The sequence below is a fragment of the Heteronotia binoei genome, unplaced genomic scaffold (assembly GCF_032191835.1).
Source record: "Heteronotia binoei isolate CCM8104 ecotype False Entrance Well unplaced genomic scaffold, APGP_CSIRO_Hbin_v1 ptg000294l, whole genome shotgun sequence".
Lineage (NCBI taxonomy): Eukaryota > Metazoa > Chordata > Lepidosauria > Squamata > Gekkonidae > Heteronotia > Heteronotia binoei.
Window position 1 is genome coordinate 51,656 of NW_026800011.1, and position 25,271 is coordinate 76,926.

The 25,271-nt window shown below is 40.2% G+C and overlaps 1 protein-coding gene across 1 annotated transcript in view; it reads left to right on the forward strand.

Moving 5' to 3' along the window:
- LOC132590553 (phospholipid-transporting ATPase VA-like) overlaps positions 1 to 24,600 on the forward strand; it is a gene marked incomplete at its 5' end in the record, with an annotated part of 70,092 nt that extends 45,492 nt beyond the window's left edge. The window contains 9 exons of the mRNA XM_060263485.1: positions 2,020 to 2,204; positions 3,189 to 3,501; positions 5,859 to 5,935; positions 8,858 to 8,983; positions 16,457 to 16,657; positions 17,930 to 18,010; positions 19,611 to 19,715; positions 21,154 to 21,341; positions 23,207 to 24,600. Of these exons, the coding sequence (XP_060119468.1) occupies positions 2,020 to 2,204; positions 3,189 to 3,501; positions 5,859 to 5,935; positions 8,858 to 8,983; positions 16,457 to 16,657; positions 17,930 to 18,010; positions 19,611 to 19,715; positions 21,154 to 21,341; positions 23,207 to 23,912 (1,982 nt within the window). The remainder of the gene's footprint in view (positions 1 to 2,019; positions 2,205 to 3,188; positions 3,502 to 5,858; positions 5,936 to 8,857; positions 8,984 to 16,456; positions 16,658 to 17,929; positions 18,011 to 19,610; positions 19,716 to 21,153; positions 21,342 to 23,206) is intronic.
- Positions 24,601 to 25,271: the final 671 nt, after the last annotated feature.

Below are 25,271 nucleotides of genomic sequence, written 5' to 3' on the forward strand. Positions count from 1 at the left end.
CTGATCAGATCTCAGAAGCTAAGCGGGGTCATTCCTGATCACCAAGGAAGCCCAGAGTCACCACTGAAGCCACAGGCAGGTAGTGGCAAACCACTTCTGAACACCTCTTGGCTTGAAAACCCCGCAGGTCACTGTAAGTGAACAAAACATAATAATAATAATAATTTATAGTTGGCCTCTCAGCTTCCCAGATCCCTTTAGATTGCCCTTGTTGGCAACAAAATGGTGGACTTGGTCAACTTTGTGTCTGATCCAGCAAAATAGTTATGTTTTTGTTTAGAAATTTACTCTTGTGAGCACAGAAAGTTCATCTGCAATGCCAAGGACCCAAGACCATTTTTAAGGAGGTGATAACAAGCTTGTTACTCTGTGCCATGAAAGTGCTCATTCTTCTAAGTGTGAGCTCATGTCAGAATGCTGGAAGAAGCTGGATCTGTAGCACTCATTCTGAAAAATGAGAATGGCCTGTAATATGTCATGTTTGTAAATATATAGCGTATTATAAATGCTAAGCACCATTATGCAGTGTGTGGTGTCAAGAGTCCCTGAGGTACAATAAGGTCTTAAATAACTATGCTGCCTTAAGCGGTCTCTTTGTGTTGGCCCAGACAACTGGGACTTCACTAATGAAAAGAAAAATCTGTGCCACTGTTGACTTTGGGTGTACATATGAACCTTCCTGAATTAAAGCTTTCTTGAGCACAGCTGGATAAATAAAAACAGACTCCTGTCAAAACTACACCATCTGTTTCACCAATTAAGACCTGAGCTGCCTGCTTATAAACTAAAGGACTTAGAATGTAGACAGATCAACTGTCACAAGCTGCAAAGTTGGAGAAAAAATCCTGAGGAATAACAAGACTTCCTTTACCAACTTCCATAAGTAATGGCAAAGCCTCTAGAATATTACTGTTTCTAGTGGCAAGTCTCCATGTTACATTTTCTTAGTCATTGTTTTTAAACTGAGTACTGGGAAGCCAGGAGGAAATGGATGATCACACAAGTCTGTGCAGTGTGGAGAAGTCATTCAGCCTGTGCATGTTATGCTTCTGAGGCAATGTCGGTCAATTGCCTCATGCTTAAGTTTTGACCATTCACACCTTAAAAATCTAATAATGGTTGGCTAAGTTGGTAAAAACAATGGCTGCCTTTTCCTGAGGAAAGATATTCCCATTCAGTTCATTTTATTATATTTTAGCTTACCCTTTAGTTGTACATAGCCCCCCCCCCCATTTTAATCTTACAGCAATGCTGCCAATTAGGTTAGAATGAGAGAATGTGATTGACTTGAGGTCAATCCAATGAGCTTCACAGTACAGTGAGAGTTTGGAGCCAGGTTGCCCTGGGCCTAGTCCAACATGGCAATCATGACAGCACACCAATTCTCAAATAAGTTGCATTCAAGTAAGCTTTTATTAATTAACTTTCACAGATGTATTTAAAAGTAGATAGTGGTTGGCTAACTTGAGCTGTTGGTTTTACTAGAATATTCTATCAGCACCTATAGATGTTTCTACAAAGCGCCTAAGGCCTCTTTCTGCCTCTTGGTCTCTAGTTCAGTGTATGAGGCATGGTAAAATCTGGGATGGATGAGTGATAGTTCTGAGTCCATACCTCTAAGCCACATTTCACAGGTTGCAAATCTTATACAATGCAAAGGAGACTATTTGCGTAGATTGGAAAGGGATTGGATGCTGGGCCAGTCCCTCACTGTTGTCATGACTCTTAGACCATCATGGTTATGGACAAGATGCTCAGGACATCTGTTTCTAAAAATTCTTTGCCATCCTGAGTGCAGTGTCGAGAAACATGCTAGCCTTTAAGCCTACTGTTCTAAATTGCCTGCAAGGTCTACGTCTGTTTATCAGAATAAATGAAAAGATTAATAGATGTTAAGTTTCTGCTCAACTCATAACTAATATTTAATGTATTGTTTATAGGGATAATAATCTAAGAATCCAGTAGATCATCAGTAACTGCTTAAAGCTCTAATTTTATTGTCTTTTTTATTGTGATCAGGTGCGACTGGCATTGAGGACCGTTTACAGGATGGAGTCCCAGAAACCATTGCAAATTTGCGCAAAGCTGGGCTGAAAATATGGGTTTTAACTGGAGATAAGCAAGAAACTGCCATTAACATTGCTTATGCTTGCAAGTTACTGGATCATGATGAGGAAATCATTACCTTAAATGCCGATTCACCGGTATGACAGCTCTGTTGCCAAGTATCCAGTGCGCCCTGGGTTATAAGTGGAATGCCAACCACATATAGCTGCTTGCAAGGGTCTTGAAATGAGGTTTGTCAGCCTCCTGGAAAACTGGGGTACATTGCCAGTGTGCCTTGTATATCCTGGAGTATGTCTGCACAAACTTCAACCTTCCACCAACCATTGCAGGCAGTCCCACTAGGTGCTTGACAAACCTCCCATTTTTTCCTGCTTATCTGAAATTGCAAAAATGACAGGAGGAATGGCAGGCTAGTCTGTCCAGCACTTGGTAAGCCATGATGCGTAGACTCTGCTCAGTTTACTGGGCCAGAAGCTGCATGTGCCTAGTATGCCTTGGTACCCACTACAGCTGTGGAGATTGGGTTGGCTTGAGTGTGGCAGTTCTGAAAAGTTTTAATGCTATTTATTTATTTAAGATCTGGATCTATTAGGAGGTTGAATATGCTCTCCTAATCAGTCTTGTTATTGAATACTTTACCTTGGATCCTGCAGTAAATCTCTGCAGAATGGATTTTTGACAGTGGAATGGGATTTTCTCACCTCCTTCCTCCTTCTGCAACCCAAAGTAATCCCTCAAATGTTGGTCCTGGGGGATGGGGAGCCCCTATGAACATCATGGGGGGAGATATGGAGGTCTGCAACAAGAGGAAGGAATCAACAAAAATCACCCCCTCCCCTCACAGTCCTGTTGGTTAGACTCAGCCAGCTTTTCTACTCTACCCAGTTCTCCTTCTCCCTAACCCACATGACTATTGTAAGTAGAAGTTCCCCATGTTCTTTTTTTTTTTTTTTTTTGCTGTTAGAAATGCCTCTAGATTTGAGGTTCATAGATGTCCAAGACAGGTAAACAAGTATTGACTCAAAATCGTGCTTTATATTTAGAAAGGAAATCTATCAACTGATGCCGCTTTTGTGTATTTTTAAATTATTTTCCTATTGATTGTTTTTTTTTTATTGCAGGAAACGTGTGGTACATTGCTAGAACAGCACTTGCACTGCATAGAGTCTAAATTTTCAGTTGAAAAATCTTCTCAGAATACAACAGCTAAGTTTATACCTCTCTACATGCCATCATCTTCAGTAACTCCCAATTTGGGCTTGGTGGTTGATGGAAGGACACTGGCATATGCCTTAGACAAGGCCCTGGAGGACAAATTTCTTTTGCTAGCCAGGAGATGTCGCTCTGTGTTGTGTTGCCGCTCTACTCCAATCCAAAAGGGAATGGTTGTGAAGCTGCTCAGAGACAAGCTCAAAACCATGACATTGGCAATAGGTAACTCAGCTTAACTGGTATTGTTTCACAGTAATACAAAAACAGAGAATGAGTTGATTTATTCAGATAGCAGCATTAGTCTTCCCTCTAAGGCACTATGGGTTTGAACTAATGTTTCTCTTCTTCTAAGTCATGAATCTTCCCCTGGAAGAGTAGAACAGAAGGATTCCTTCCTCGAAAGGAAGATTCTTTACTTAGCCAAAGAAAACTAGAGGATCTTACATCATAAGAAAGTCCCATTTTTGGATTTGTTGTATTTATTTAAACTGAATGTTCTGCATGTTTAAATATATAATCAATTAACTGAATCTTTCAACAAATGGTGAGGTGGAAATTAAAAACTAAGCAGAGTTAAAACAAAATTAGATAACAGCAGTTTAACCAGGATAAACCTTTGCAGGGGGAGATATTTTTGCCCATTTGCCAGAAAAAGTCACATGAAATTTTAAAAGGGAAAGGAAAATGTTGAGTGCAGACAGGTTTTGATGGCTCCCTAGCTCTTTGGCTGAGATACTGTGATGTCACAGAAGCCTAGAGATACCTGTTCTCTGTATTTACTTCCAGTCTATTACCTCCTGTGCAGAATGCTTATCTTACATCTTGCTTAAGACAGTAAACAAAAAGCCAAATTCCTCCTTCCCTCTTCCTTCCTCTGCAGAGATCAAAGAGGGGAAGAGGATATTTTGCTTCTACATATCCCTAGTGACTTATCCTGGTTAAGTAGAATGCATTTCAACATGAATACTTTGCAAATCATGCTGCAACTGGTCAGCAAAGTTTTATTATTAATTAGAATGAACAGCTTAATTTTTCTTAATTTTCTTTTCCATATGAATGCTGGTGTTCTATAGTTCCTTTTGCTTGCTTAGAGCAGGTCTTACTTCAGTCTTCCTTGTGGAACGGGAAGAAGTTCAGTATCTCCACTGTCCTCATGGATTGCTTGTCAATGGCCTATAAATAATGTACCTGAAGCAATCCTGCAGGCCCAGTTGCCCCAGTATTCTAGAGACAATCTGGAACCAGGCATTTCCTTTCCAACTGCAAGAAAACAAGGATGGCTTTTCTCATGTAAAATTTCGGCTATTGTCTGCACTAGAGGCAGAGGCATATGGGAATGGTTTCCCATTTTGTGTATCAAATTATCATTTGATCTGTTCCATCACAAGCTAAGCAGCGTGCATCATGGCAAGCCATTGAGTCAGCTGTAGCAAATGTAAAATTGCCAGCATTCCCTGGCACACCCCTCCCCACCAATAAGTAGAAATTGTACTTGCACTTCATAAGCAGAGATCTGAGAATTACACAGTCTAATGCAAAGAGAATCTGGATTGCAAGGGAAAGAACACTTGCCTTCTCTCCAGTCTAATTGCTTCACAGAGGAAACAGACAAAGGAAATTGCTTTTGCATGCATTTCCCTTCAGCGTTCTTTCCCATGGAAACATACCCTTGTAGGTAGATAATTATTGATGGATGACAGATAAAGAAACAAAGGTTTGTAGAAAGAATACCTTATTTTGAAATATTATAAGGGCAGAAGTGCCATGCAACAACAGCTACAACAAAAGGACAGACCAATTGCTTTGATCATCTTTTAAAAAATAAATCTTGATAGAGCCTTAAGTTCTAGCACATTTCTGCCATAGCAGTTAGACCCGTTTGCAGCAGTGATGGTCATTGGAATGATGTTACATCTTCAGTGACACCAGTTTTTTTTTTCATTTTGCTATAACAGTAATTAAATGCACCATTTGTCATAAATGAAAATCACTGCTCATTCCCCGTTCACTTCTGCATTCTGTTGTGCAGCTGCAGCAGATCACAAACTCCTGCTCTAGGCTTCCAGGTCCTGCTCATGCGAGCACAGCAAGAGAACTAGAATCTTGCTTACTCTTTGCAATGAATGCTGAGATGTTCAGAATTCCATATGCAGTGCCACATTTCTTGCTACCCAGCACACGTCCAGTGTGCAGAACTATATTCTTTATATTAGGCTTCTTTTTTATAGTTCCAGTTTGCCAGGTACTGATCAGGATAAAGACTTACAGTTTTTTTTCCTCCCTCTGTTGGACAATGGATGATAAATTAGCTATAGATAACAAGCATGTCCCTGTCATTTAGACCTCATTTGACAAATCTTCACATACTGACTCTCAATTAATTTAGCTTGGCCTAGATAAGTAAACATGCTGGACTGGGCTTTGAAGCTGTAGTTTTTTACAGAGCAGGCAATTTCAAAGCTAAGCATCCCATCCCTTTTCCCTTCCCACCATGTTCCCTTGGTTTTGTTTTGTTTTCTTGCCATTAGTCATCTCTGCTTCAGTTAATAGCAAACAACATCTTCTCCAATTGTTACCAGGTGACGGAGCAAACGATGTCAGTATGATCCAAGTAGCCGATGTCGGTGTGGGGATTTCAGGTCCAGAAGGCATGCAGGTAATGTGTGTTTACTGAAAAGCAACCCCAGGATAGAGCTGGGGCCATACGTTTTCCATATGTCTGCTTGAATCTTGCTTCCCTGTTGGCTTCAACAAGCTGTTTTGTGACAGCTACCGCACATTTCGGAGGCACTTGCAAGCTGCCTCAAGGTGGACCAGTTGGGCTTTGCTGAAATGACTTTAGTGGAGCTCTTTTCTCAGAGCTATAGTGATTTAATCAAGTTGCATTCACATTGTAAAACACAAGTAATATGACATCTTTTAGCCAAATTTCCTTTTGTAAAATAAAATGATACTTTCAAATAGCTACTTAGTATTTTTTTTCTTACAAATCACTTACCTTAAGGATTCCCCTTTTTATTTGTTACAGTATTTCACTCCAATCTGCTGCTCTTGTAAAGTTATTGTGCAGTGTATTATTTGTGCCAGTATTATTTCAAAGACTGGGAATGCTTTTAGCACTTTGAGTCCTTTAAATGCAAGTGTGCTGCATTATGAGTTAGGCCCCACTAGCCCACAAGTGTCAAGGCAGAAAACCAGCTTAAGCCAACACACTCTATACTTTGGTGTCTGGGTAGGTGCATTTTGCAGATGGTTTGGGGATAGAGCCATTATTCTGCTTTCTTCTCTGTACATTTTATAGCATTTCTGGTTGAATACATCTTTCTCCACCACTGGTCTCCCACTAATTTGTATTGAATGATGCACCAATGTAAGGCATCAGATTATTCCTTTGTTCCTTTTCTACCCCATGGCCCCTTTTGACTCCAGAAAAAAAAAAACATTCCTAGGATTGTGAGACTCTAAGATCTCAGGAAAAATCTTTCCATATGTTGAAAAGGGACGAGGGGAAGAGGAACATGCAGAAAATCTAAATGCCTTCTATTAGTGCTTTGAAGGATATGGGCCATCATGGAGTTAGATCCCCTTCATTGGTTATTTTGTATACTTGATATGTGCCATGCTCAGAAACAAAATGCATTTGTACCTTTCTGGTATGGGAAGGTTTCATAAGGGAGACCTTGAACTCCATCATATTATAAATACTGTATAGAATAGTGTGTAAATACTATATATAGAATCAGAATCCCATAAATGCAGGCTTCTCAGATGTTTCATGTTTTCCACTGAGTATTTGTTTCATCACCAAATACCATCTTGTTTTTCAGAATTCTTTTATGGGTGGAAGTAAACTAGTGGTTCGTGCTCTGTGTTGTTACTTCTATAAAATGCAGGAGGGAATTGAATCTGTTAGTTTGCATTCAAATAGCTTTCTCCACGTTTCCCCAGCGATCAGAAATAGGCCTATGGGAGGGTTAGAGGGACAAACGCACTTGAATGATTTTGTGGAAATGCAAGAGTAAATCTTTGCCTTCCCATCCCATTATAGAAAGACTTCATGGAATAGAGAAAGGGGAATACTGACTTTTAGACTTCCCCTGTCCATAAATTAAATGTACATGAGCATGACATAAAAAGCAGTGCTGTGTTTTTAGAAGTTATTTTAATATACGATAGATCTCTTTTCAAAACTCAGCATAAATCCAAGCACCAGAAACTAATGTTGTATAACTAGTGGTGGAAGAGAGTGTATTGCAATTAATAAAGCATCCCAAAAGCACAAACATCTGCAAGCTACCCCTGGTCTCCAGCATCATCACTCAACAGAATTGATGGAAAGATATGCCCATATTAATGTGCTGAGTGGAAAGATCAGGTTTTGAGATCATCTACCATGAAGTCATAAACAGATTTATACCCTTCTAAGTCTATTGACGTCAATGAACTTTGGAGTGTGTGACTGTGCTTAGGTCTGTGCTACTAGTAACTTGCTTCGGAACAGCTCCATTAATTTGAGGATGAAACTGTTAGAGTGCAGACCATAAACCATTCAACGGAGTATTTATACAAAACTACCTAACCCTCCCTTTCTGTAAGGTAAAATAAATGGGAATTACTACAAAATAAATTACCATTGATTCACATGTGTATTTTCTTCACTAATTAATAGGCCACCTTGGACATGATGGGAGATTTGTGAAGGTTCCACAGTTCTGTTAAACCTCTGGAGGACAATTTACATCAGGAAAATACACAGAGGAAGTGTTAAATCACTTTTCTAGAAAACTGGGGGACCCACTCAGTTTGTCACTGAAGAATTGAGTGGTGATTTGGGGAGGGTCTATGCCAATAAAGGTATTTGGATTGGATTGATTGGATTTGGGGAGGGCGAAAGCAGTCATCACAGATCAGATACCAGACAGAGGGTTGGATCTTGACTAGCAGGGCTTTTATTTCTGAAGGAATGCAGCAGAATAGAGTTCTGGAACCTCTTAGTGGAAACAAAATTCTCCAAAAATGTTTAAAAGTTCATGAGGGAGACCCATGTGTTTCTCCTTCATTTTCCTCTTGAGAGTTCCAGCACCTCTTTTTCCAGGGGAAAAAAAGCCCTGCTGACTAGCATTTCAGTAGGCACAAGGACATCTGCTCACAGAGCATGACTCTTGTCACCTCTCAAGAACAGGATTTTGTGAGGTATTTTGGGTCCCCAGGGAAAAATTAATGTTCCTTGAGTGGAAGTCCCTATGCCTGCTGAAATTATTCAGAATTCAAGCCCGAACTTTTATATTAAACTTTAAGGGAATCAGGTACAGTTCCTCTCAGAAGAGCCATAGATGATGAGATTTTGGATGACAGGCATGGATGCATAAGTCAGTCTTTGCTTTGTCAGTCATGTTTGCTAAGCAACTCAAATGGCATTTTCGTTCTTTGTGATCGTTGAGGACCACATTTTTCTGCCAGTGGTATCCTACCAGCATGGTTGAGTTCTGCTTCTGTCATTAAAATTAAACAACAAATGCAGTTTCTGTAATGAAAATAAGATGCTCAAAATTAATTTACAATTCTTCTTGTATTGAAGGCCGTGATGGCAAGCGATTTTGCAATCCCAAAGTTCCGGCATTTAGAGAAACTCTTGCTTGTTCATGGCCATTGGTGTTACTCTCGACTCGCCAACATGGTGCTGTATTTCTTCTACAAAAATGCAGTAAGTGATGGATAGGTTTGTAACTGTACATGTTTCTGGAACTTACTGAGCAGTGCCTTGCACTAATGTCATCATGTGAGAAGACTGCAATGTTTCCTCTTTGATTTTGACCTGCTATGCAGGATTCATACCTTTGAAAATTTGAGTGCACTTCACACTGGGCTGCCTTTGAAGATTCTTTCAGAAGCTTGAAACTGGTGCAGAACACCTTGTGGTAGCTTAGGGCAGCTAGGTGCATATTACTTTGATACTCCAGTGACTACATTGACTTCCTATATACTTCAAGATATAATTTGATTTGCTAGTACTGAACTAGAATACTCTAAATGGTCTCCCCTCCCCATATTTCTAAGAGACACACTTAATCAGAAATAATATATTAATACCATATGTGCAGGAAACTTGAACATCAAGGGAAGACGGAGAACCATTTGATTAAGTGTTCCATATTGATGGAACTTGTAGATGTTCCCTTGAGTGTCAATCTGATTTTTATGTCACTTTTCTACAATAAAAGCTCTCATATATTTATACTTAAATAAACACCATACTATCAAAAGACAACATAAAAAGTATTAACTATATTTATTAATCACAGTTCAGTTGCTACGAGCTGTGTATGTTAAAAACAAATAGAAAGTAAAAGTAAATTTGGTTTAGTCAGAAACCATAGAAAGACTGATGAAAGAACATTTTTAGCTGTCTGTCTCAAAAATGACAATGGAATGGCTCTGGCAGAATTTTGTTTAAGCATATGTACCTGCATTCTGGCTCCAAAGGTGTCCAAGTTGGTTTACAACATTTTTAAAAATCGGTATAACAAAAGTCAGTAACCAGAACAACAGACCACATCTTGAAACAGCAGTCCTGGACATTTAGTGACTCATCCAAAGGCATGATCTAAGCAATTTTGCAATCTTTGAAATCTGTGAAATTTTGCAATCTGTGAAATCTAGTCAGAGAACATAGCTCTTCTGGAAGACTGTTTCAAGAATGAGCCCAACTGTTGAAAAGGCCTCTGAAACCCAACTGTTGAAAAACCCTGACCTGGCTCTGGCCATACCCAACCTTTATAGATACATGAACATGAAGGATTAAAAAATCCTCAGCAAGGTGATATGTCTGGTAAAGGTGTTCTTCACCCTCTCCCTCTTTGTTCCTTTGGGAGGGAGTTCCACAGCTCTCATTAAAAAGTCCTGTTGATGGCAGTCTTTACTGCAGATTATGGCGGCACCCAAAGCAACATCTCTACAGTTGACTCATCTTATTTCTGTTTGGACAGGTGGTGGGATTTATGCAAGAAGATAGTCCCTAAAGTATCCTGAATCCTGATCATAGAGGCTCTAGAAGTCAAAGCTAGTACCTTAAGTTTTAATCAGAACCAATCTGATAACTCATGGAGCTCAAAGATTTATATGCATTCTGAAGTTAGATGTAGATAAAATCAGATAACCAAATGGCGATGTATCCATAGTATTTTGAGGGGCTGTACCAGGTCTTACAGTAGTCAAGTTGAGAAATGCATCACATGCGGAACAGAGTTTAGGATTCTGATGACCTAATTAGGGAGCTGGAGTTAAGGCATTTGTTATAATTAAATCAGCCTCTGCTCAAGGCTTGGATGGTGTTAGTTCCTCTGCCCTCAAGGGTGATGGACCTACTGAACTCCTTGGAGACCTGCATGACATCTTTGATAAGCCCATCATCTTTGTAAAAAAGGTGTCTTCTTTCTAGAGGTTTGTTAGGCCTTCAAACTTTTCAGTAGTTGTGCTCATACTTTGGAACAGTCTTCCAGAAGAGCTATGTTCTCTGACTAGATTTCACAAATTGTGCATAACCACATTATTCCAATGAGCTTTTGGCAGAATCTCAAGGACTTTTTGGTTTTGTTTGATTTCTATGGCAAGCAGTTGTTATTTTATTGGGTCATTTGCGCATATTAAATGCATGTTAGTTATGGGAGCAATTAACTTTTAATTTTAATTTTTGCTGTTGATTTTACATTTTCCACTTTGAAGATATGACTTTGCATAAATAAATATATAAACAGAGCCAAGCTAGCAGACATTACAAATCATTTAAAGAGAGGAAAGTCCTACCTCTGTTGCCTACTCCTGAAGAAACCATATTTGTCAAGGGATGATACATTCCCAGTATCAGACATGCCTCTAACCTACAGCTGCAAGTATACTGTATATGGAGGAAATATCCTTCATTGATCCATTTCATTTGGGCTTTCAGTTTGGGTAGAAGACAGTAAACCCTTGTAAATTACCTGTATCTGGTAATAGACAGGGAAATTGCACCATGTTGATTGTTTTAGATCAGAGGTGTCAAACTCATTGTTATAAAGGCTGAATCTGACATAAATGAGACTTTGTTGGGCTGGGCCAGGCCATGTGCGTACCTATTCAAGATTAGGTAGTAGAGATATCAACTTTATAATGGACACAGAAAAACAAAAGATTTTTTTAAAAAAATTAAAATAAAACAAGCATTAGCACTTGCTGGTCTTAAAGGTGCTTTCTTTGTATTTCTCCCATGGGATCTGGGGAATTGGGCAAAGGAAACTCTGGCTCTTTCCCTCCTTCCCCAGGGGACCAGGAGGGGGAGGAACCTCAATCAATGAAGAAAATAGAGGTTTTGCTCTGTAGTTCCTGTGCAATTGAGCAAGCCTTCCAAAGCAAGCAGTGATGCAGAATGAAGCAAGAGAGAGGGAGAAGGAAGCAGACAAGAGCCAGTTGCACTGGGGCCTGATAGAAGCCCTCTGGGGGCCTGATTTAGCCCCTGGGTCGCATGTTTGACACCCCTGTTTTAGATGTCTCTGTAGTCTTGTTTTGTGTACCATGGAACCTGAGTTGCACTCCTTTCTGGAGAACATGGATCTAGGTACAGTGATGCCTTTTTGTCTAATTTTTAGACTCAGCTACTATAATAGGCTCTGTGTGGGACTTGCTTGAGGGTGTGGGTTTTTTATGCAGATATTGGGACATGAGTGAGGAGGAGGACAGTTTTGGCAGTTGCTCTGAAGCTATGGATTAGCCTCCCCAAAGAGATCTGGAATTGCTTCTCATTGCTACCTGTTGAGAGAGAAACTTCTCTTTCCATAAAGCCTTTGGCTGCTGAACTTAACACTGGTTGCATTAAGCTTAATAAAGTAGATAGTGAGAGTGGAAATTAGCATCATATGAGAGGGCAAGAGAACGACAGGTGACAGAGACTGCATGGGAGGCAGAAACTCTTATCTATTGATTGTACTGGGGAGGGATTGTTTGTCTGGTATAAGCCCAAACCTTAGCTGCATGATCTTCAGTTATATCATTTCATAAAGCTCAGCTCTAGCATTCCTTAGAACATATGTGCGAGTTCCACATTATCCCTTATTTTAAGAGTTCTGATCTGGCAATTTTTGTTAAGTGCAGATGGCTGGCATTTATAGGAATAGCAGATCTTCCTGAGTGACAAAAAATATGTACAGAAGAATCAGTATGTGTACAGTTGATAACAAGACATCCTGTTTTATAATAATAATAATAATAATAATAAATTTTATTTATATCCCGCCCTCCCCGCCTAGGCAGGCTCAGGGCGGCTAACAACATTTCAATAAGTTATACAATATAGGGTTTAAAACAATTAGGTTATACAGTAATATAAAATACAATCTAAAACAATATAAGATTATACAATAATTTAAAACAGCGATCTAAAACCAGTTCCAGTTGCCTGGATCATTCCATGGTTTGGACGGCAGTGATCTTCCTGATGTTGTTCTGTTCACTTATGTTATGGCAGGGGTCACTGGATAAATCGTTGATGGATTAAACAGCCATCCTATCAACGGTCTACAAAAGCCTGCTTAAAAAGAATGGTCTTACAGGCCCTGCGGAATTGATCCAAATTCCGCAGGGCCCGTACCTCCTCCGGGAGTTGATTCCAAAGGCACGGGGCTGTAACAGAGAAGGCCCGTACCCGGGTACTCTGTAATTTTGCTTCCTTTGGCCCAGGGATAGTCAGCATGTTCTTCCCTGCTGACCTCAGTGCTCTTTGGGGCTCATATGGGGAGAGACGGTCCCTCAGGTAGGCAGGTCCTCGGCCATATAGGGCTTTAAAGGTGATAACCAGCACTTTGTATTGGACCCGGTATGTAACTGGCAGCCAGTGCAGTTCACGCAGCCCCGGCTGTATATGCTCCCATTTCGGGAGTCCTAATAACAGCCTGGCCGCTGCGTTCTGCACCAGCTGCAGCTTCCGGGTTCGACACAAAGGCAGCCCCAGAGGCAGAGTATAGGCAGAGTTAACAGATTTAAGTGTTCTGTGATATTTTTGTTCAACAGTCTAGGACTAGCCTTTCACAAATGGCCACTCATGGTGGTCCAGTCACAATTATCTGCTGAATTTAATACCTGAAGCTGCCTTATACTGATTCAGACAGACTAGCAATGGCTCTCCAGGGTCTCAGGTAAAGGTTTTTCTCATCACCTGCTACCTGATCCTTTTAACTGGAGATGTCAGGAATTAAGCCTGGGGTGTTCTGAATTCTAAGCAGATGTTCCACCACTGAGCCACAGCCCCTTTCCAGTCCCTGAGCCCTATTGTGAATTTTTGAAAGTACAAATCCATATCTGAGTTACTATAGATCAGGGATTCTAACATTACACCCTAAAAACAAACAGGCCACAAATTAATACTACCATTTTAGAGGTAGAGGCTAAGGAATGCGTAACTAACCTCTGGCCACTTAACTCAAGGCCACAAAATACTTCAACGTAGTCCATGCAAAGGGTCATTAAAACCAGACTGACTGGATGATGAGCTTCGCAACCTTTGCCACCATTTACAAGTGCATTCTGTTAGCAACTTCAGTTCCAAAAGAATAACATTGCTTCGGACTAATCACATCACACGAGAAATGTAAAGAATGAGAGTGGGTTGTTTTTGTTTAAATCAAGAAAGTTTATGTGCAGAAGTTGTGGGAGGAGGGACAGTTTGCACCATTCATTCACACAGAGAGAGGGTTAATTGTCTACTCAGCATGGTTAACCAAATGGCCTGATTTCCACCACTCCTCCACAGGAAGCCTGCTGGGTGGCCTTAGAACAGTCACAGTTCTCTCAGAGCTCTCTCAGCCCCACCTACCTTGTACAGTGCCTGTTGTGGGGATGGGAAGCGAAGGAGATTGTAAACTGCTTTGAGACTCCTTAGGGTAGAGAAAAGCAGGCTGTAAAATTACCTGTAAAAACCTACTCTTCTTCTACTGTTCTTAAGCAACATCAGATTGCCACTCATTGCTTATGTGCCTTGTTGTTGACTGTCCATTGGTATTAGTTGGCCACTGTGTGAGACAGAATTGGTCTGATCCATCAGGGCTCTTCTTATGAGGGCTTCCCAGCCATTACTCCCCCATTATCAGTCCTTTTCCATTTCTTCTGTGAAGTGACTATTTTTCCATGAGCAAATGAGTGGATGTTCTCATATGTCCTGTAAACTTCTTACTGCCAACAGGAGAATCTGCTCAATTTCTAAAAACAGCTGCCACCAGATTGAGCAAAATATGGTGGTTTGGTGTATAGCAATGGAACTGCTGGAAACATGCTAGAAATCATATTTGTTTGGCAGCACTCTAGCCATTTTTGCCTGTAGTGGCTACTGGTGGAAGGACACCTACTTCCTTTAAAAAAAAAGAATGTGGGTTAATTAATCTTAGTCCCATTAAGAGGGTGATATGTGAAGTGGGCCATCAGCAAATTTCCATCGGCTAGGACTTTTTAGAGGTTTTTAAAATGTCTTTAAGAATTGGTATACATTGCTAGAAGCAGGTGTAAAACCATGCATGGGCTATACATTTGATATGTTTGTTCTGTATGAAATTGTATGGCAAAACTAAAATACTACTTTACTTATTAAGAAAATACCTGAATCCTCTAGCTCTGGAGTGACTAGTATCACTAACCATATAGCATCTTTAACTTGAAGGCTTTATGTCAACCTGTTCTTTAACTGAAACGAAAAGCGTGAAACTATAAAGACGGAGAGCACAGTACTCCCTCGGATGGCACAAATTAGGACTAGGAAAAGAAACTACACTGCAGCTCAGCAGTGCGGTTATCAGTTGCACTTCTGATATATTTTGCTCTGAGGCAGTCTATAAATTAAACATAAAGTCATCAAAATTGACTTGTTCTGAAGGTTCACATTGATCCTTCAAAGAGCAATTCAAGTTTGAAATGAATAACAGAGTTTATCATGAGAATTCTTGCAGCCGGAATGCTCAAACACTTACTTTGGCGTAACCTGTCTGAAGTCAGTGGAACTTCTCAAGGATACATAATTGGATGACTTCAGTGCTGGTATTATGGGGCTGTCAATACATTTCTCAAAATGTATGACCCACACCATAACAATGGAATTAAATGACTTTTCAGTGGGTTTGCTCTTAGAAATATAAATTTTAAATGCCCTGCAGTTTTCAACTGTTCATAATAGAAATAGTGGAATCGTGCAAAAGATGAGAAGAAATATGTCTGACATTCTGTAACAAGAAGTTTCTTAGTAGTACAAGGTTAGAACAATAGCATTATGCAAACACTGTATCAGGAGAGGATAAAGATTACAGAAGCTGAGATGCTCAACATACAGACAGGTTCCAGTCATGTAAGCTGAATATAGAAGATAAAACTTCCTGTGTACACAGGCCATTATGCAGTTGTGATGCATTGCATGTGAAAATCAAATTTAATGGGGATCAAGACCAGACAGTGCAATTCACTCCCCCCCCACACACACACACATATGTCCAGTGAAACATTAGTGCTCACGTGTGTAGCCATTAAAAGAAATTATGGCTTTGAATTCACAGTGGGGTTCATCATAAAGCATCAAACATATGTTGGTTAAAGGAAATACAAGTTGGAACTGAAGGATTGGAGATAGAAAGAGGTACAGATAAATGACACTTTTTATTCTTCCCTCTCCTGTTCCACACAACAAATCAAATCATTGGAAATTGTACTAAACTCAGAGAAAAGTCATTTTGAGATGTTTCATTTTCGGGCTCCAAAAGATGCACACAGTTTATTTCCCTGTACAGTTTAACCATTGTAGAAGTTCCTAATGGTTGGAGCAATTCAACGAGAGAATCAGTTTCTGAGAGCAAGCACATCCCTTGCTTGGGGATCTTCATGCAAAGGGTGGATAGCGATCTGTCAGGGATGCTGTAGCTCTAGATGTCCTGGACTGAACATAGTTGAACTAGATAGCCTATAAAGCCCCGTTTAGTTCTACGATATTGGTTCCTTTGATGCTTCCCATTTCAGGGAAAGGACTAGATGGGGCTTATTTCTAATAAGCAAGGAGAATATATCTGAAAAGGGAGCTGCCATGTTGCCCTTGTTACAGGCATCTGTGGTGCCTGTAAATCCAGCATACTGGGTATAGTCAATGCATTGTTCTCTCTCTGTCTGTCTTTTTCAGATGTTTGTGGCCCTTCTTTTCTGGTACCAGTTCTACTGTGGTTTTTCTGGGGCTTCAATGATAGACCAATGGTACCTGATCTTCTTCAACTTGCTATTCTCCTCCCTTCCGCAACTGATTTCTGGAGTGCTTGATAAAGACGTACCTGCAGACATATTAATTGCTGTGCCTCACCTCTACAAAAGTGGCCAGGACATGGAGGTACCAGCTTGGCTTTACTGTGAATGTGTTCTCAGTCTACAGCGTGTGATCAAAGGACACTAAAAATGCTCTTAAAATAAGTCATTTCCATTGCTAATGCAGTTTTTAAAATTTTTGTCAGTAGACAGAGCACTATGTACTAGAAAGTTCTGTATTTAGACATTTTCTAAAAAACAGCTCTAAGAGTACAGGAAAGTGTCAAAACTGTGGAGTAAAGTGAGATCAGGTTCAGAATATAATCCTAGGTAGGGTTGCCAGCTGCCAGGTAAGGGCTGGAGATCTCCTGGAATTACAGTTGATCTCCAGATGACATAGATTGCTTGTTTATTTATTTAAAACATTTATTCCACTTCTGGAGAAAATGGCTGCTTTGAAGGTGAACGGTGTGACATTATACCCTATTGAGGTCTCTCCTCTCCCTAAACCCAATTTTCCAGGCCCCACCCTCTCCAGGTATTTCTGAACCCAGAGTTCTAATCCTAGGTCTGGGAGCTGGAAGATAGAGCATAAAGCCAAATAAAGAATTATGAAACATACAAGCCAATCTACTATGACATCTTTAAAGATTTTGCTTGCCAAATTGCTAGACAATGGTTAGCCATCAATTATAATAATCAGAGAAGGCTCATTATTATCTAATTTGATTGTCCCTGCTTTCCAGAGTCTAAAGCAGAGAAATGTCTCTCCCCTAAAACCTGGGACCTGACAAACTACACGTTCACGTTTCTAACAAATTGAATCCAGGTTCCCAGCAGCCACTCATCAACTACAGGGAATGGCTTTTAAAAGGGGGGGGGGGAGAACCCAAACAGGCACCCCTGGGGGAGGAAAGGCTTCTGCCTTCCCCACCCCCATTTTCCTAGGTGATAACAGCACTGGGTGATGTGTTTCCATGTTTTCACTATAGTACAGTCCACTGTAGCATGTGGAGCCGCAAAAATGAAGAAATAAGTTCTTTAAGTGCTTTATTTGCACAGAGAACTCAGACCCAGTTTGTTAAAACCCAAACGTAGTTTAGCCCTTAGATTTTTTAACAAGAGAAACCAAGGATTAAGCCTGGAACATTCAGCAGGCCAGGCATGCGCATTTCCTTTGAGCCCCAGCCCCTGTCTGAGAATTTGAGCTAAACTCAAGAGTCTAGGTGTGGTTGTGGTCAAACCATATTAGGAGGCAAGACAAAGGAGAAGTGTAGCTTCCTGGTTTCAGTTTAGTGAGGAAAAGGTGGTATCTGTACTGATTTTGGACTCTCATTCTGTATTTCTCTATTTGCAGGAGTACCAGCCTCATATGTTCTGGATGAACATGATTGATGCTCTCTATCAAAGCCTAGTTTGTTTTTTCATCCCTTACTTTGTAAGTTGTCAGCTGTAGACAAGTTCAGATCTGATTTTCCTTACTCTGTTCTCTGAAAAGAGGGAAACGAGGGTCAGGCTTAGCAAATATACTCTGGGTGGCACTATAGATGAGAAAAATGTATCTTCCTCCCATGTGGCGTGGCTGTCATGGGCCTGTGAAGTGCATATAGAGACATCCAAAGATATCACAGACCTTGTTACAGATGTGAGAAATGAGGCTAGTACCAGGGGAGGGTGGGGATCACAATGCCAACTGTACTAAAATCAGACATTTTGTCTGTCATACAGTGGATTTTACAAGGTTATTTTTATGATCCATGCAGAGAAGCAAAGTTTTCTGATATGAAATGTTGGGCAATGGTTCTGAATAATGTTTCAAAATGGATCTGGACAAGCTTTCTTTCCAGAACAGCAGGCAGTTCCAAGTCAGCAGGCTAGGAGAAATAGGTGATCTCGAGTAAGGTTGAATTAGGATTTCTGGTAGACTGAGGATAGCATAGCCCTATCTTCTCCAACCATATACCACTGATCCTAGTCCTTCAACTTGGCTGCTGTTGGAAGAATCAGCAGGAGCTTCTGCATCCTTAACCTGACTTCTGAGAGTGGATCAATTCACACGTTACATTTACAATGGTTTAATCCGGCACCTAAAAATTGACAAGTGTGAATGTAACAAGCAAATGTTCTGAAACATATGTGCCATGTTTGCTGGGCCTCCAGGGCAACTGGTTGGTCACTGTGTAGAACAGAATACTAGACTAGATAAACCACTGTTCTGACCCAGCAGGGCTCTTCTTACATCCTTATGCATGCAAGTACACTAGGGTTGCCAGGAAATATATGGTGACTTTGGGAGTAGAGCCAGGAGACTTTGGGGGTGTAGACAGGAGCAAGGTTGTGACAAGCATGATTAAACTCCAACAGGAATTCTGGCCATCACATTTAAAGGGACTGTGCTCCTTTTAAATGTAATAATGGAAGATGGGACACCTTCTTTGGGGGCTCATAGAATTGGATCTCCTGGTCCAATCTTTTTGAAACGTGGGGAGTTTTTTGAGGAGAGGCACTAAATGGTATGCTGAAAATCTAGTGCCTCTAGCTAAAAAAACGGCCCTCTCAGATACCCATGGATTGATTCTCCATTATACCCTATGGGGATTGGTCTCCATAAGTATAATGGAGTGCCCAGTGGACATTCAACCCCCACCCCCCTTTCTGATAACCCTGAAGTGGGGGAGGGCCTCCAAACCAGGGGAACCCTCTGCCCCCAATTGGGGATTTGCAACCCTAACTTTCACTCAACAGGGAACTCCCATGCTGAGTGTATAGTTGGATGCAGATCTAGATTCGCTTCAGTGGAAGGCAATGGCAAACCACCACGTAAAAAAGTCTGCCATGAAAACACTGTGAAAGCAATGTCACCCCAGAGTCGGAAACAACTGGTGCTTGCACAGGGTGCTTACCTTTACCTTTTTAATATGTGGTATTGGCACTTCCAGGATGTTGAACCCATTGCAACTGTGTAGACTTATCATGCATGTGTATTTAAGATCAATGTAAAGTTCCATATTTTCTCAAACCTTGCTTTAATGTTTCAGACTTATTATGATTCAGATGTGGATATATTCTCCTGGGGAACCCCAGTCACCACCGTAGCTCTCTTCACCATAATACTGCATTTGGCAATTGAGACCAAAACTTGGGTAAGTTGCCTTTCAGCTCTCCAGTTGCTAAAATATTTTTCACACATATTACCTTAGATGGTTAGTATGCAATAACAAAAACAGCAACAGACCAAGTTCAGGATATTTTGTCCCAGAAGATAGACTATTTATGGGTCACTGTACTTAGTTGCCTTGATTTCAAAAATTCTCAGTTTGCCCTCCTTTTTGCACCATTTCAAGCTTATAACCTCCCCACCCACCCTGCTCGTAGTCCCTGCCCATTCATGCATAGTTACCTTTAATGGAGTAAGTGGTGCCATTTGGGGGAGATGATGCCACTTCCCCTGTACTTCATTTAGCTTTTCTCCAACAGTATTGTGCCTTCTACTGATCTTGCAAAAAGAGCTTCTAGTAAGCCCAAGATCAGTGGGAAACTGTTACCTTCAAGCATTCTCTTGGTGCTCTTTTCTTCCACTATGGTAATAACATTCAGATAATGGCATGCACACATCGATCTTTCAGAGCTCTTTTGCATTGAGTGGATGAACAGAAAGACTATCCAAAGATTCTAGAGGCTTTAGAGAGGAATTAATTAATGTTGCTCAGCTGTTGAAGTAAAAACAGACAATTCATATATTACTACTATAGCACAAGAGCTGCTGTCACAAGATCATGATTCACATCACACCAATAACAGTAGGAATCATGTGTGACAAGCATATAACGTGATTGTATTCCATTCCAGCACTGCCAGCCTGGAAAGCTTATATTGCTAACATGGGAAGTAATTATATTGTTAACTCATTCCACAATGTTACCAGTGTGCCATAGGACCAACACACTCAGAAGTGGTTCATGTGACTGTATGAAACAAATGGCTGTGACTTGATCCCACAACTTCCTGAGCTGGGATCAAGACAGCATGCAAAGGGTTTGATCCTTTTGCTGAGGGGCTTATCACTTGCTTTTGGTCACGAGTCCAAGGAAAGGGGAATGCAAGGAATTTTTTTTTAAATTTTGCTTTGTTTTTCAATATGTAGTTTTTATTTTGCTTTGTTTTTCAATATGTTTTCAATATAGGGCACAGTTTCAAATTAAATGGCTCTGTGAGAGACTTGTGCAGTGAGGTCATAGACACTATCCAGTAGGAGCTGGTGATACTAGCACAGGTGACATATCCATAGAAAATCAGCATATATGCCCATTTGATTAGGGAAGAATAACCTCTTCTCAGTAGCTGCATCTTCCAGCTTGAGTTTTGGGAAACAGGAATTCCTGTGGTGGGAGTTTTGGTTGAGTCAGCATCGCTTGTGAAGTTTTTGCAGAGAAAAAGGCAATTCACCTCATGTTTAGCAAGGGCTTCTCCTTTGTTTCTGGATAGAAAGCATTCTATTTTCCTACAGCAATATATTTTCATATGTTTGCATTCCAAGAAGGTACCAAAATGACAAAGTAATTTTGAGTGTGTTTCTTTTAGACTTGGCTACATTTGTCATCTTGTGTCTTCAGCATTGGATTGTTCTTCACTGTGGCACTAATTTACAATGCAGCTTGTCCAATATGCTATCCTCCATCCAATCCGTACTGGATTATGGAAAAGTTGATGGGAGGTCCTATGTTTTATCTGACGTGTTTTATTACACCTGCTGTTGCTCTGCTTCCCAGGTATGTTACCTTTGTTTGTCTTGTGTATATTCATGAATTGGATTGAGTAAATGCTGAAAGAATAAAAATACATTGTAGAGTTTAGAGGGGTAAATGAATATATGATCTTAGGTCTCATTTTGTAAACACTGGCTTCAACAAATACAGAAAACAAATATTAAATAAATCAGTACACAATAGATTTCCCCCCCTAACCTTTAGATAGCATAACAAAACACATGTAATTAGTTAAAAAGAGCCCTGTGCTGATGGTCATGTAAGCACTATGACATAGGCTGGTTGTCCATGGAAGGAAGTGGGCCCAATTCCCCAATATTCATTCAGACTTCTATAACAAACTTTACCCTTGTGTAAATGTACGTATATAACCACCTTCCCACAATTTTAAATAATATTTTTAAGCATTGGTATCCTACTTTTCTTCCTGAAGGAGCCCAGAGCAGCTTACAACCACAAAAAAGGACTATACAGAGAAGTCAATACACAAAACAGCACTGATCCTGGACTACATTCTGGCTCCTGCAAAAGCCTAGACTATGAGCTATGAGCCAGGAGCCCTTTGACACTTGCCCTCCAGCTTGCATCCAAGGGCTCACTCCTCTGGCCATGTATAAGCTTTATAGGTACATGAACAGGAAGGGGAAGAAAACAAATTGTCAGTAAGATGGTGCAGCTGGTAACAGTGTTCCTCCACTCCTTCCCCTCTGCTTAATCAGCAACCCACTTTTCCCAGTCACATGGAAGAACCTTATGCACATACGGCTAACAGCCACTTCTGGCTAAATATCCTGATGTTAGGGCAGGGGTCTAGTGGGCCTTTCTCACTCCCATTTATGTGCTGGTACAGCATTCACTTTTTAAAACCTCTGCATAACATGGAATCTTGAATTTATGGAGGACATGGCCAGAAGGCTGTGCATTCAGCCTTCTGACCATGTCCTCCATGCGTTCAAGCTTCCCATGCTGGCATAGGCCCCCTACTTATGATCCAGGCCCCCTGTTTTTCAAGGTCCAGATATGAATTACTCATATGTTTGGTATAGTGGTTAAGTGCACAAACTCTTATCTGGGAGAACCAGGATTGATTCCCCACTCTTCCACATGCAACTGCTTAGAGACCTTGGGTCAGTCATAACTCTGTCAGAGCTGTTCTCTTAAGAGCAATTTCTATCAGAGCTCTCTCAGCCCATCTACTTCGCAGGGTGTCTGTTGTGCAGAGGAAAAGGGGAAGTAAAGCAGGTTGTAAGCTTTTCTGAGACTCTAAATGAAGGGTGGGGTATAAATCTAATCTCCTCTTCTTCTATGCAAATGGATTTTTGGCCATCCATTTCATATTATTTAACAGCAACCAGGGTTTTTTTGGTAGAAAAAGCTCAGCAGAAATTCATTTGCATATTAGACCACACTCCCTGATATCACCATTATTTCACACAGGGATTTTCTGTAAAAAAAAAAAAAAAAGCCCAACAGAAACTAATTTACATATTAGGACACACACCCTGATACCAAGACAGCCAGAACCACGTTCCTGGGCGTTCCTGCTCAAAAAAAGCCCTGACATCAACATGTTATTTCTGGTCAGCAGCCCAGTTTTGAATTCTCAGTAAAAAGGGTTGCAATCCATTCTTCCCTTAAAGTATCTTAGACAGAGCATACCAGTAAAGTAAAGGGAGAAATTCTCTGCATCTCCATTTTCTCAAACATGTAACATTTCTTCATGCAGGATTCTAGCAAAGAATTTTTCCTGTGTTATTCAGGCAAAATGCAATCGATACGCTTTGCTTTCAGAACATTTTTCTTTTAACAATGACATTTCTCATTCTCTTTTATTATTTCTTTCTCTATGGGAATTTTTCCCTTCTCAGATTTTTATACAGAACATTTCAGGGCACACTTTTTCCAACCCAACTTCACCTTGGACGCCAGTTGTCAAATTTGCCACCAGAGGTGCGCTGTCAGTGTTTGGAAAGATGGAACACCAAAAAGGACACAGATCCTCATAAGTATCCAGGCATTCATTATTCTTTAGAAAACCCTTATTTCATTGCTAATGACTCTTTAAATGCCTGTAACCAAAACAGTCCCACAGAATTATCTGATCGTGGAAATGAAAAGACTCTGCAACCAAAGACAGAGACTACAACAGGTTTAAAAATTTCTCCTCCTCTCTGTGGTGCTCAGTTATCTGACGAGAATGGACATGCTTCAGTAGCTGATAGTGAAGGAATATCTTCAAAATTTCAGAAAATTACACACATCACATCAGAGCTGGGGCCAACAATGGCAGAGGAAACATTCCAATGGAACTCAGCAGTAGACCAATCAGATTTCAGCTTGTTGAACTGGATCACATCAACTCCTTTATTTAAAGGAAGTGGAAGAGACTCACCAGGGTCATCAAGCAGTTTACAAAATGTGAGGCAAAACAACACAGCTCCATTTAGCTGCAGTTCTTCTCAGGATTTCAAAGTCTTGCCAGAGCAGAACTCAACCTGTTTTCAGGAGCAAATCCATAGGTCTGCAAAGGAAGCAGTTTTGATACCTGAATCTTTTGAGTCAACTTTTTTATGATGTAGGACTTCAGCATTTGTTTTATTTGCACAAAAAAGAGTAAAATGGTATTACTCTAATTGTTTCTAGAGATGAAACAGGAAATCCAAGGTACATAGAGATATTTTAAGAGAAATTTTAAGCACAGTGCTTTGAAAATAAGAGCTTTAAATGCAAAGAAAAGATACATTTATATATTTATTTTTCATCTCATTTTGTACAAAAAAAGCAATATTTTATTTTTATTCACTTATCTTGTATTCTGTTATTGGCTTATTTCTCAAATCAAGTTTCTACCCCCATTAATTCATATGAATGTTGTTGGTTTAACTATGATGGTAAAACCAGTTCAGAATATTAATAACTCTTTATTACAAGAGCTTGCATAGAATATCACCTGACAAAAAATTCTCTTTATTTGGCAGTGGTGGGGGAATGGAGGTCTGCAAAAAATTGCTAGGAAGTCCTTCAGAAACATAGCCTTTCCTTGTAAAATAAGGTTAAATTGCCATCAAATAAAGATGACATTTTAGATATGGGACCTATTTGATATTTCCACTATTGTTATGTATGTGTTATGGGGGATCAATAACATAACATTCATCCATATTGCAAAGATGTTATTCTACATTGCATCAATGAAGGCATAGTTCTCCATTTTACGTTAATAAAGAAATCCTTGGAATAAAGAACTGTTAGAATATTCCAGTAAAATGTTGGGAGGTCCTGTTCCATTAAAGTTGGTATTGGTCCATTAAATATTCTCATCCATGGTGCTAATGGCTAGCACCATCCATGGTGCTAATGGCTAGCTCTTTACATACCTCCAATCACACCAACCTTCACTGCTCTAGTAAAACAGTTGAAATCCCGAAGAAGGCACCAAAGACATGGTTCCCACACCAGAATAGCTCAGTCAACACCATCTACACCAGCAGCAACACGCTGTTGGCCTATCCTATATTATTTTCTCCATTCTAATTTTACCAGTGTAGTATCGAATGGAGTTGAAGCAACTCAGTACAATTATGGAAAGCATTTACAGAGCTATTGTGACTGTGGATTATATTAATTAAGAGGTAGCCAACACGTGGACTCACCTGGAATGAAAGGTGGGGTCTAAACAGTATAAATACATTCTAGTAGAGTTGGTCAGATTCAAACGTCCATATTCATTGATGTGGTGGAGTCTTGCATGTATGAAGGATCTATTACACATTCATCCATGCAGACAGAATAAGCACATCTCACAATATCAACTCTGGGTCAATTCATACATTGTAGAGCAGAGGTGGCCAAACTTGCTTAACTTAAGAGCCACATAGAATAAATGTCAGATGTTTGAGAGCTGAAAAACATGAGCATCAGATGTTCGAGAGC